This window comes from Antedon bifida, chromosome 8 (assembly GCF_963402885.1).
Source record: "Antedon bifida chromosome 8, ecAntBifi1.1, whole genome shotgun sequence".
NCBI classification, from domain to species: domain Eukaryota; kingdom Metazoa; phylum Echinodermata; class Crinoidea; order Comatulida; family Antedonidae; genus Antedon; species Antedon bifida.
The window spans coordinates 23,122,671-23,136,449 of record NC_136233.1 but is presented as its reverse complement, the minus strand read 5'-3'; the positions used below and the strand labels follow the sequence as shown (position 1 = coordinate 23,136,449).

Here is a 13,779-nt window from a genome sequence, read left to right as displayed (position 1 = left end):
AACACGTATGTCGTGGGTTCGATTCCCACGCTGGTCGGTGGAATAGAGTTAAAGGTATGCGACCACTGTGTTTGGGGTTCACAGATTATACGTCCCCCTTTCCACCACACATCATGAGGCGACAACATCAATGCATCTGGTGATGTGCTGGGAACGACCCCAAAAGGCTGTGGCAGGGCCTTAGTGCTGAGGCAGGGAGAGCACATTTAACATCTTTTTTTTTATTTAATTTTTTTTTTCAACCTGTATTTGATCTCGTAAATTGTATGTTTGCCGCCCTCAATTTAAAAAGAAATTGAATTTATTATTTTCATCGCAGGTGTACGAAACGGTTTGGTATGCCGTGCGTTGTTATGCAATGGTTGTGCAGGTGTAGTGGGAAAGATGCTATTGTTAGTCATTCGCGGTTAACACGCCACACTGTTAAATTTTGATTTTGTTAATCAATGTTGCTAATACATTGGTAGTGAAATGTCCGATTCATGCAAGATATTGTATTGTAATATATTATGAATACACGTTTATGGTAGTTGGTGTGTATGGCCGCACCGTCCCAGATTAAACATGTTTTAAACAGATAGTTTGTCTCCCGATGGTTTTTGTATGGGGTTAATGGAGAGTGAAATAAGATAAAATATAGAACATTTGCAAATATTCCGAATTCTAGACCAATTTCGAAGCTCAGACTCATTTTGCCGCCGGCTAGGCCTTAGGCATATACGAAGTCGAGTTTTAAAGTAGAAAACCCCACCTACAATTGTGAAGTCGCATCTGGATAGTTGAAATGTTAACATTATCATAATTATCATAGGTGATTAATGTATAGTAATAAGTATAAGTGCAATTCTGGGCTCTATTTTCATTATTAGCTCTGTCCCAACGATGGGCTAGTACTGGAGACTTAATATTAATTAATTTCATATTTCAATGAATAGGTGCACTTTCCGCGGACAAGCTCTATTGTCCTGGTGTGAGTCTTATATAGCTTGTTTCATATAATTTCAAATCATGTAAAGTGCCATTTTTTCAGGCGGGAACCTATGCAGCTCTGTTTTTCAAAATTGTCTTTGCTCAGCCCTAAGCATGGTGGGGTACTGAAGATTCATATACATGTTGTTTGAAAAAATAATAGACGTCATTTCCGGGGACCTTACAGCTCTATTTTAAACAGTTTGTTATGCCTTGCGTTGTTATGCAAATGAGTTTGTGTATGTGTATTATGGGGAAGACGGTAAGTTAGTCATTCGCGGTGAAAACGTCACATTGTTAAATTTTGATGTTAATCTTTACATTAGAAGATTGTTCAAATCATGTAAATTAAACATTTTTCGGACGGGAACGTAGCAGCTCTTCTCTTTTAGTTTGCAAAAGTAATCTCGAAAAGAACTCGATGTGGAAAAGAAGCCCACTACTCAAGAGTACTAAAAATAAAGGAGCACATGGGATTCTTTTCGAGGTTTTATGGCAGTATATTTAATGGAAAATAATGCCATGCAACAAGTCCTCTTGTTTAACCCTCAAAATATCTCTCTAAAATAAAAAACGATATTCATTATTTTCCCGGCATTAAAATATATCCGTAGAGGTTCGAACCCAATCTACTAGAGCTGAGATCACTTGAGCACAGTGTATTAACATCGAAAATATTGAATCCCAAGTGACTTTATTTCTATTTGATATCACTGTACTCCACTGGGGCCAAATTTGGTCCACTTGAGCACAGTGTATTAACATACGAAAAGATATTAAAATTTAGTGACTTTATTTCTATTTTATATCACTGTGCTACAGCGGTGGCGCCAGGATCTTTCCGACGCGAGGGCTACATTCTCCGACGAGGGGGCTATGCAATGCGTTCTAGCGTCATTTGAGGTCATTTTAATCAGATTTAGGGTAGCCATTTTTTCCATTTTTTATAATGCATAAATAAAATACAGCGTGCAAAAAAACGATGCGCGATGACTGTTTCAATCTATATTTTTCAATTTAAAAAATAAAAGTTTCAAGAAAATTTAGAAAAATAGAGTTGGAGGTCCCGGAAATTGGACTTATTATACTTCAAAACATGAAACAAAATATATAAGTCCCTATCATGGTTGTGACTGAGCTAAGAAATGTTTGAAAAATAGAGATGTTAGGTCCCGGAAAATGCACTTCTTGTACTTCGAAATATGACCAGCTTTATTGTTGGGGCTGAGCTAAGAAAATGTTTAAAACTAGAGCTGCAGGTCTTCAAAAAATTGCATTTTATACTTTGGAAACATCAGGCCTAGAGGCTTAAAAAACGCAAGCGTAGACCTTTTTCAGTCGGGGAAATAAGTTTATTCCTCCCAAGTGTATGCGTGCGTACCATCTGGACTTCCGAGTGGTGAGAAATTCATGACATACAGGACATTGAAAATTTAATAACTTAGCTATAATAAGATGTTGGCTAAGCGAAAATGGCATGTTTTTTTGTTTAGTAATGGATGAAATATTTATTTTAGGTGCCCCACGGTACAGAAGGTTACTTGTAAAAAAATTGGTGAACATACGAACAATTAACATAATTCGTTTTTGCTGTAGTGTAGCGTACGTCGACACAGTACACGACGTAACCGTCGGTAAACTTCGCCTGGAAAACAACTACAGTACACATTTTGGTCCCTGGATGGAACATGATATCACGCGTCTCGACCCAACGTTGAACGATTTGTACAAAGGGGTAACGCCAGACAAGTGCGTACCTAGCTATTGTTTAGTAGTAAGTTAGATCGCTGGCAATAATGAATGCATATAAATTGCAAATAGCACTCTGACGTACTCTCACGGTCAATGAAACGTCGCGGTTTTCTAGGCGCTGAAGCTACGAAGTGAACGCGAACGCCTTTTACTGTATATTATATTCCCAGACAAAAAGTACCCGTGTTCCCTTCGGTAACTGTCGGTAAACTTCGCCTGGAAAATAACTACATTACACATTTTGGTCCCTGGATGGAACTTGATATCACGCGTCTCGACTCAACGTTGGACGATTCGTACAAAGGGATACCGCCAAACAAGTGCGTACTAGCTATTGTTTAGTAGTTAGATCGCTGGCAATAATGAATGCATAAAAGTGCATAATAGCCCTCTGACGTACTCTCACGGTCAATGGAACGTCGTGGTTTTCTAGGCGCTGAAGCTATATGAAGTGAACGCGAACGTTTTTTACTGTATATTATATTCCCCGACAAAAAGTGCCCGTGTTCCCCGACGGGGGGGGGGGGGCTAGGTTCCCTGACGAGGGGGCTAGAGCCCCCGTAGCCCCCCCGCTGGCGCCACCACTGCTGTGCTACCCTGGTGCTAAGTTACCGTACAGTAGTACTATTTCTATTATTGAAGTTAATAAAGGCATAAATGGCGCTCCGTAGAGAAGTAGAGAATGCTCCAGTCGTCAGAATGATTGGTCGGCCCAGCAACACTACGCTAAACTTCTGTCTCTTCTGCCTGTGATGTATCTTGTCTTTTTGTGGCAAATTTAGATGTCTAATCCGAATTCTGACGTTTACAAATGGAGGCGATGGTCCTCAAAACCTTCATTTGCTCATGTATGTAATAACCAGTCCTTGTTTTTAGTGTAGGGTCGGGTTAATCGCGGATCCTAGTCCGCTAGCCTACTGGGCCTAGGCTAGGCTAGGGCCAGGCCTATCTATAGGCCCTAGGCCTAGTAGTAGTAGGCCTGCTCTATTACTACTACTACTGGCTGGCGCCTCTAGACCAGCCTGTCAACCCACCTATATAGGCCTCCTCTAGGCATAGGCTAGTCTTAATTAGTAATAGTAAAGAGTAGGCCCTGGCCAAAGCTGGGCTGGGCGCTACTTACAATTTTATGGTACAGATAAATAAAAACGATTTGCACGCAATTAAAACAATTTTATTATTAGGCCTAGCCTAGGCCTATAATTGTGCAATATTTTCTATTTAAAAAAAAATTGCATAAGGCCTAAAAAAAGAAAATCTTTACACAATTTCAAACTGTGGTGCAAATTGTTGAAATTTCGCACAACAACCCATGCAAAGCCGAGCCTAGGCTAGGCCTATATGTAGCCTATATGTAAATTTAACGTTAAAGACACCTTCCCCACAATTTGTGACGTTTGTAAAAATAATACATATATATTACTTTAAAAACATTAAACCAGGTCATTCCTTGTCTTAAATATACGTTTTATGGTAAATTATGATAAAAAGTAAGAAACAATGCACTACCTAAGTAGCTCGCGGTGACTGACCTCTCATGGACGGTCTCATGTAGGCCTAGCTGGTAAACATCGGTAACGTACGAACATCGTACACTAGCTAGACTGACGTTGTATAGTTGCTGCATTAATTGTCTTTCTATTTTTGCTAGACTCTGTTGATACAAATTGGGGAAAACCTGGTATTTTCGCTGAAAAGTTAGGAGTCTTCCATTTGTTTTGGCCTCACAATCGATCGAAAAGTGGGTGAATTACAGAAGAAAAACAGAAATATCAATCCGCGCGCAATGCATTTTGGGATTTATAGCGGGCCGCTATAATTATTAGAATCGACTTATTTTTCACATTTTTAACCATTTAAAGACAAAAAAAGTTATCACAATAGGACCATATAGTATTATTTTTACATTAAATATAGTTTGTGATCTTAAAATAGATCTAAAAAACGTAGGGAAGGTGTCTTTAATAAAAGAAATTGGTTAGCTTTTAAATAGGCCTAGATAAATCATTTTTGCGCTATATTATTTTCATTTTGTAATTTTGCTCCTTTTTACTTCCATTTGCAGACACAAGAGAAAAGAGAAGATGACATCCAGCACTGGATAAAGGCAAGCCATTTAAAATGTTCATTTAGATTAAGTTAATAAAAATATATATATTATAGATGATCATTCCATTTGATTTGGATGGATCATTAATCTTTAAAAAAACTTAAATGGAGTTCCATTATTTTAACAACTTTACCATTTAATCTGCTTCTGCAACTTTAATAAACTTGAAACATTAATGTTTTGTAAAATTGTGTTTTAGAAAGTAGAAGCAGCATCTGATCAAGCAGCCGCTATCACATTTGGCCAATCACAAAAGTATCCAATAAAAAGTGGTCATGGGAATGCCATGGCAACAATTGCTGCTTTACAGGATAATAATGAGGCACAAACTGAAGGTAAGTAACATGTTCGTCTTGGTAGATAGATGTTCATCTTGTGAGGTACTAGTATATTCACCTTGTGAGGTAGTATGTTCATCTTGTGAGGTAGTATGTTCATCTTGTGAAGTAGTAGTATGCTCATCTTGTGAAGTAGTAGTATGCTCATCTTGTGAAGTAGTAGTATGCTCATCTTGTGAAGTAGTAGTATGCTCATCTTGTGAAGTAGTAGTATGCTCATCTTCGGAAGTAATATGTTCATTAGGTAGTATGTTCACCTTGTGTGGTAGTATGCTCATCTTGTGAGGTAGTATGTTCATCTTGTGAGGTAGTATGTTCATCTTGTGAAGTAGTAGTATGCTCATCTTCGGAAGTAGTATGTTCATTAGGTAGTATATTCACCTTGTGTGATAGTATGCTCATCTTGTGAGGTAGTATGTTCATCTTGTGAGGTAGTATGTTCATCTTGTGAAGTAGTAGTATGCTCATCTTCACAAGTAGTATGTTCATTAGGTAGTATGTTCAGCTTGTGAGGTAGTGTGTTCATCTTGTGAGGTAGTAGTATGCTCATCTTCAGAAGTAGTGTGTTCATTAGGTAGTAAGTATGTTTATCTTGTGAGGTAGTATGTTCAGCTTGTGAGGTAGTAGTATGCTCATCTTCGGAAGTAGTGTGTTCATTAGGTAGAATGTTCATCTTGTGAGGTAGTAGTATGCTCATCTTCGGAAGTAGTGTGTTCATTAGGTAGAATGTTCATCTTGTGAGGTAGTAGTATGCTCATCTTCAGAAGTAGTGTGTTCATTAGGTAGTATGTTCAGCTTATGAGGTAGTATGTTCAGCTTGTGAGGTAGTGTGTTTATCTTGTGAGGTAGTAGTATGCTGCTCATCTTCGGAAGTAATGTGTTCATTAGGTAATTCAGCTTGTGAGGTAGTGGCACTGTATGTTCATCTGCTGAGGTAGAATGTTCATCTTGTAAGCTAGAATATTCATTGTGTTAGGTACACTAGCTTCAAAGTGTTGAAAGCAACAATATAAATTCAATTGCTTTTCTATTTTCAGTTTAATTAAACCTTTTTTCTCTTTAAAATGACAGCACAGGATCTTTTAAACCAATGGATGGTAGAGAAGTTAAAAATAGATAACTCAGATTTAAGGTTTGATGAAGAAGAGGAGTTGTTGAAAGGATACAATGGGATAAATGAACCAAAGAAAACAGATCTAGAAACAATACTGAATGTGGACTTCAGTGAATCTAGTTTGTTTGATCCATACGATGGTCTAAAATCTGAAGGTACGTTTTTATCATTAATACAAATGGGAGAATTTACTTTTTGTTAAACCAAAAACACAATACGCAGTCAATATGTAGAAATACCTAAAAGACATTTCGTTGACATGGTTCAACAAAAAATAAATTGTCCTGTTTGTATTTGGAACCAGATGAATTTATCCAATGTTATGATTAATATTTATTTATTCCAATTCAAGAGAAAAAAATAGCACCATCAACTTTGATAGTGTAGACAGTGCTTAAAATTATGTGCATGTGTACATTGAATAGTTGTATTTACTGTATAAAGTACTATTTATGAGTTACAGATATATTTAATGAAATTGACAGTAGAGATGAACATGAAACGGTTCAAGGAATCCTAGAAAGCATGTTAAACCAGGAGTTTGTTGAAAAATCATTTAAAAAGCAGAATCTTGGATTGGAAAAGAAACACAAAGATCCAAAAACAACAATGCAAGCTCGACAAAATCAAGTAAGTCTTTGCTTAGTGAGTTATTAAGTACATGTATATTTACACACTAGCATATGGCAACTGTTAAAGATTGTCCCCCTGAAAAAAAAATAATATGCCATCTTAATGTCACATAATAGTTATTCCCTTTGACCAAAAAGTGGAACGAATAAAAAAATGTATTTATTTAATGGGGGTTTTAGTTGAAATTAACAAGTTATTTTGTCTTTTTATAAGTGAAAACAATTTTTTTTTATGGAAGTGATTAATTTTATTAAAACTGCGAAATGGCCTATTCAAAGTCTTTTTTAATTAATCTTCATTTTTCATGCTTTTGAGGGACAATACATCTTTAAGGGACAAGTTCATGTTTCTGGACCAGTGATTGTTCAGTATTCACCATTCAAACAGTTATAGTCAAACATCTTATTCTAAACATCATATAAGAGAAATCCTTAAATATGTATTGACTTAGTGGAAAACCTGGTACTGGTTCAGGTAACCATTATCTGGTAGCCATTGACATAAAGTTTGCATTTAGATTAATGCTACTTTTAAGAGTACACAATAATTTTTGTTGTTTTTTTTGTTGTTGTTTGAGGGTGACATACATATTTATATATATATATACTTTTTATGAAGGTTAGAGCAAATAGAGTGAAAAGACAGCAAGAAAAAGAGGAAAAGCAAAAAATACTTCAAGCTAAGAAAGATGCACAGTTCCAGGCAAAACAAATGGTTTTAAAGGATGAACAAGAGAAGAAAATGAAGTCTAAAAAAGAAGAGAAACTCATCAAGCAAGAGATGGCTAAAATCAGGAAAGAAATGTCAGAACAGAGACGTCTGGAAGAGGAGGCTAAACTAGAAAAGAAACATCTGGAAGAGGAGGCTAGAGTAAAGGATAGACTAGAAAAAGAAAGACAAATATCAGTTAGAGAAGAAGCAATAAAACAGCTTAAAAAGGAAGAAGAGGAAAACAAAAGAAGAATAGAAGAAGAAAGAATAGATTTATTGAAGAAAGTGCATGACCAGAAAGTTTCTAAACAAAAAGATGAATTAAAGGTAATAACCAATGTTTAGCCTGTTTGTAGCCAACACATTTACATAATCTATTTTTAGCCTGCAAAATACATGTTTCTTATTATTCTATTTTAGGTTCTTAAACAACATTTCTCTGCCTGGTACAAACTAACGCTAAATAATCGCTTAAAAATTGGTAAGGCGCGTGCTGTGGCTGACTGGAGATGCATGCTGCGTGCCTGGAATGCATGGAGATCATACGTCTACGCAGCGACTACGGAACGCGAGTTGAAAGAAACGGAATGGCATTTTAAAGAATCTCGAAGGTTAGATTATCATTGTAAATTAAGAGAACATTTTTAAAGAATTTTATTGTTGATATGAAGTTTGATATAGATATTATATTATATATATATTCTCTGAAGCTCTTACTCCCTGCATAAGTACATTCCTAGCGATCACTATCATCTTCATTTTATTTCACTACTTTTATTTTGGTGTGAAGCACATAGAGGCTTTATGCATTATGCGCTTAAAAGTCAAAATTTATTATTATTAACAGAAAGCTAACTTTAGCAGATAAGTTCAGTCGATACAAGATGTTAAGGAAGCATTTTACAGCCTGGTACAGCATCACACAAGCTGAACTAAGATCAAATGCACTATTTAAAGATAAAAACACAACACACAATAAGATGGCTATGTTTCTGGAGGCGGCTGCATCTGGAAAGCTATGGAGGAATAGGGAACAAGAACCGAATATGGAGGCAGATTGGGATGGCCATAGGAATGAACCTAAGATGCCCAACTCAAGAAAAAATTCTGGCAGGCCAGACTCAAATAGGCGTCGAAAAAAGTCTGAATCAAACTCTAAACAAGTTGTAAGACAAACATGATTCTTAAGCTTTGTCTATACCATCAAGCTAGTTCGAGAAAAAAAGTGTGATGTGCCCAAATATGGTAGTGATATGACATCACCATGTCTATATATTGGCACATCAAGTTTGATAGTGTAGACAGAGCTTTAGATTAGATTATTTGTAGATTTACTGTAGGTTGTTATGCATTGTAAATAGTACAGTAGATAAATAATTGTTTTAGCTTATTTTTAGAAATTCAAAACAGGACCAAATGCTCCATCATATACCTGATTTCAATTAAAAATAATGATAAACAAATAATTTACATTTATATAGCTCGTATTTCTGTGATAAGCTCATAATCAGTAGCGCTCTACACACTGTTTTTGAATATGTTTTGTTATATGTATATAATTTGTTGTCTTATTAGTTCAGTTTAATCTACAATACTGTAACATACAACCTGTTATTATAAGTCAATTCTCATTGATACTATAGGAGGATATGTTTGCTGACCCTGGAAGAACAAACATGACACAAGCTGCTTCAACAACCCGTTCAGAGGTCAGTGACATTAGGTCAAACGGTCAAAAACGAAATATAGAAAAACCAAGACATGCCTGGCAAGTAACAAGAAAACATACAAAACTCACCAAAGATGAAATCGCTAGTTTTCAACTGGAAGAAAATCGAAAAGATTGCAATAACTCGGGTGACAAAAACGACAAACGTTCACCGAGATCAAAACAAGCGATTAAGTATACTGTGAACAATATAGAACATCGCTACGCAGCTCAACAGAAGATATTAGCAGATCAGCAGGTACAATTGAAAGAACAGCATCGAATGATTGAGGAGTTAATGGCACAGCAACGACAAAAGGCACTGAACCATGAACTAGCTAACGTGCAGGGAACTAATTTTGAAGAAGCTGGTATTAGAGACGATGGTCTTAAGGATGGGCTCAGTGATAGACTACATAATCCAGACACAGCAAGGTAAATGTTCCTTCCAGACTGCTCCCAGTTTATGTCAATTTTTAATATTGCTTAAATATTAGTAAAGACTAGTAAAATTAAGTAAATAAGGTTGCCAATTAATGTCTTGACATCTCGGTTGATGCTACAAAATTCTGGAGAAGAACTTTACTAAGTCAATATAAATCTAATTTTAAAATTTTATTTTAATAAATTTATATATCATATTATTTTATTATTTTTACTTTTTATTGTAAAGGACACAGACAACATCAACTTCTAGGTCAGATAGTTCTGAAATAAGTGCAACATCCAAACCTGACTCTACTAGGACAGCTAGCACTGTACCACTACTCAGAGGGATGGAAGAAAGGGCGAAGGAAAGAGCAAAACGAAAAGCAGAAATTGAAGAAAGAAGACGCAAAAAGGAAGAGCAACAATTAGTATGATATTCATTTTATTTCAGAAACAATTTCATTAATACATTGATGAATATGAGTAATGTGTTTGTCATGGTTTTTTGCCTTTATTGTATACGAGACAATTTTATAATGTAAGTTAAATTCACTTTTTACAGGCCAAGAGAAAAGAGGAAGAAGAAAGAAAGCTAGCAGAAGAAGAAGCAGAGAAAAGGGCAAGAATTGAGAAAAGAAAAGAAGAAAAAAGACTCGCACAACAGGTACTGACATTCTACTGAGTAGGATATTATTTGGGATTCCATATTTTAATTTATTAGCGAGTGAGTGAGTGGCAGAGCGGTTAAGTGGAACCGTAATTACGTAGCCATAACATCAGCAGGAGTTCGAGGCTCATTCACTCCATGGGTCTGGTGGTAGAACGAGTCTTCTCGGATAAGGACTATAAACCGTAGGTCCAGTGTACACATCTAGCCAGTATAAATAAAATATTTCATATTTTGGTGTAATCGTGAGTCCTACTGTAGTTAAATGCACAATGATATTTTATCTTTTAATGTCATTACCCGCAATCTAACAACATGCATTTATTTATATTATGACTCATCATCAAAGAAAGCAATTTATTTTAATTACTTACTTTTTCTTAGTCATTGCTTTCCTGCTAATTAACTTCTATTTGAATATTTCAGAAAGAACTTGAAAAACAAGCAAGGTTGAACGAACTTGCCGAGAAGAATGTTCTCGCTGCAGAACATCACAGATTAACACTTTTACGAAATAAAGGATTTAAACCATGGTGCAGGCTTGTACAAAGAACACGTGATAGTTATCAACAGGCAGTGAATCACCATAGTAACCAGTTACTAAGAGACTGCTTACTGTCATGGCATCAGTGTACACAGAGTAATTTACAACAAAAGAGGGCATGTGCAGATGAAATGTATTCAATTATTCTTGTAAAGCGTTACTTTAATTCTTGGAAAAGGGTAAACACATTTGTTATTCTACTCTTATATACGGTTTTAACCTTTAAGCTCTGTCTGCACTATCAAACTTTATGTAACAAAAAAATGTGATATACCTATATATACTGTATGAACATGATGATGTCATATCACTACCATATTTAAGCATAACATATTTGGGCACATAACACTTTTTCAAATTAGTTTCATAGTGTAGACAGGGCTTTATAATACAAAAATATAAACAAAAATTACAAAATACAGCTGTAATGCAAATTGTAGGATTAATATCAATATTTATTTTTCTATTGTATAATAGGAATGCAATGCAGTTCACAAATAATTTAACAAAAACCACAGACCAATTGCTTATGATTCAGAATAAATAATGCAATACTTTTAAATATATATTTAATGCTTGTTTTATACGAATACTATTTTTAAATGTCTGGAATGAAACTTTTCTTTTAAAAAGGAATGTAAAGTAAATGCTAGTATTGAGACTTAATGATGATTTATGATGTGCTTGTTTTTGTACAGTATGGCCATAGTCAATAAAGTAACTGAACTTGTATTTATGCAATGTTTTTTTTACAGTATGGTCACCGTCAATGAATTAACTAAACTATACTTTTGATATTTTGTTACAGTATGGTCACCTGCAATCTATTCAGCTACAGAAGGCAAGGAGACATTACAGAAAGACATTACTGTTCAAGGTGTTGATAGCATGGTCTGATCACACAGTACATGAGAAATTAGCAATGATAGATAAAGAGATCCTTGCTGAACAACATGATTTCCAGTTAGTAATACTGTTTTATTTTATATAATTATTTTTGGCTAGCTGATTTTCTCCTTTTTGGCTTTTCAAATAGATACAAGCCTAGTGTTATATTTGTTTAGATTTCAGTCTATATTTTATAAAGCTCTGTCTACACTATCAAACTAGTACAAAAAAGTGTTACTATATGTGCCCAAATATGGTAGTGATATACCCAAATATGGTAGTGATATGACATCATAATTGCCATATATGTGCATATCACATTTTTTTGTCACATAAAGTTTTATAGTGTAAACAAAACATATACATAGTATTGTTTGATAGGCATCTGATCTCAAATTGAATAGATAATATGAAAGTGCTTTTATTTTGCTTTAATATTTTACTTAGCTTTTTAATTTATTTTGCTTTTTTCTTAAATTCAATACAGACGAGGTATAAAGACTGTGTTCAATGCATGGAGGCGCTTTCCTAAAATGTTGAAAATGGAACGAGAACGAGAAAAACGGGTACTGGAAATGAGAAAGAAGGTTGCATCACTTCTACCAGATTTTGGAACCTAGCAGAAAACTTCAGGTTTTTTTAATCATAAGCCTTGATAATTAACCAAAGACTTTACAGTAAGAGCATAAGAGGAAGTAAGAACATTAGTAGTACTAAGGTCAAACACATATAATGTTTCAGCTTTTATGTTAACTACTACTGAAGTCAACGTCATGACGTAACATTAGAAACTTGTTAACAGACTGGTTTCAGAATAATAAGATATGTCAACAATGATAAGTTTATACAAGCTAAACTTTATGTAATCTGAAATGTTCTATTATTTTCTTATCTGCTGTATTAGTGTGTGAAATTTATGGAAAGTTTTTATAACAAAATTAATTTTATAATTCCAATATTTATGTGAATGATTTTTTTATATACTTTTGGATAATCACCTTGTGCAATATTACTACAAGTTTCTTAAACCATACAGAGTTTTTACCAATCTAATTCGTTAATAATGTAGAATACTGTATAGTATATAAATATGGTCAAGTGTTTAGATTAATAATTTAACCACCAGTATAGTAACTAGAATGGGATATATCAGCATAAAAGCAACGACTGCTACAACAGTTGCTGTGCTGTGTGTACCAGACAGGAAGCTACTGACATCTAATCCTCCCAAAAACGTGTTACCAAAAAGAGCAGAACTCTCAACTCTTCTTGACAGCGTCTCGATACTCAATCCTGTTGCTGAAGCCTTTTTGATCCTGTCGTGCACTACTTCTTCGAGTTCTCGCCAATTCTCGCAATATGCCAACAATTGGATGCAGAATTCCTTTGAAAATTCCACGCAGTCGTCCAAAAGCACTCTGTATCGATGCGGTGCTGCACGTAGTGTTGCCAGATCCAAGCCATAAGGACTTGTACCTTTGTATTTGCCAATGTAATAGCTTTTTTTTATTCTGTGTTTGACATCTTTAAACAGAGTAAATTCCTTCTTGACCTTGTACATCTTTAATTGGACTTCTTCAAATGTCAGTTCAATTGTGTAGCAGAAGTTTACATCAGGTATGTCAAATGGTTTGTTGTCTGCATCTGGCATCAGCTCATCCATTAATGGGCTTTTAGGACCATCTCCTCCAACTGGTACACAGAGAATAAAGGCATGCCAGTGTTTGTTGACGCATATGAAAACATCATATACATATTTAGCCTTTGAAAGCAGTCTTTTAATGGAGTCTTGGTCCTTCTTCTTGTATGCTTTAACTACCTCGTTGTCCAGATCAGACACGTTGTTGACGTAGTAGGCCAAAGGGTCAATGCCACGAATAGTACCTTCAACCATTGTGATGTCTATTCAAATATTG

The 13,779-nt window shown here is 35.2% G+C and overlaps 2 protein-coding genes across 3 annotated transcripts; one reads left to right on the top strand and one right to left on the bottom strand.

The window, feature by feature from the left end:
* The first annotated feature begins 3,381 nt into the window (after positions 1-3,381).
* LOC144850621 (uncharacterized) lies at positions 3,382-12,491 on the top strand. Its single transcript, XM_078707951.1, has 14 exons — positions 3,382-3,569; positions 4,787-4,828; positions 5,031-5,166; positions 6,241-6,438; positions 6,747-6,913; positions 7,535-7,954; positions 8,048-8,238; positions 8,475-8,793; positions 9,271-9,770; positions 10,009-10,192; positions 10,327-10,428; positions 10,858-11,154; positions 11,784-11,938; positions 12,351-12,491. The coding sequence occupies exons 1-14, from the start codon at positions 3,504-3,506 to the stop codon at positions 12,481-12,483; spliced, it is 2,910 nt and encodes a 969-aa protein (XP_078564077.1). The 5' UTR covers positions 3,382-3,503; the 3' UTR covers positions 12,484-12,491.
* Positions 12,307-13,757, bottom strand: LOC144850625 (uncharacterized). Of its 2 annotated transcripts, XR_013614098.1 has the most exons (2): positions 12,634-13,757; positions 12,307-12,576 (listed from the first exon to the last, which is right to left on the bottom strand). XR_013614098.1 is itself a non-coding variant. In XM_078707955.1 (1 exon), the coding sequence occupies exon 1, from the start codon at positions 13,755-13,757 to the stop codon at positions 12,966-12,968; it is 792 nt and encodes a 263-aa protein (XP_078564081.1). In that variant the 3' UTR covers positions 12,307-12,965. The 2 variants fall into 2 exon arrangements, 1 of the variants encoding a protein (XP_078564081.1); XM_078707955.1 differs by having other exon boundaries at positions 12,307-13,757.
* Between the last annotated feature and the right edge of the window lie 22 nt (positions 13,758-13,779).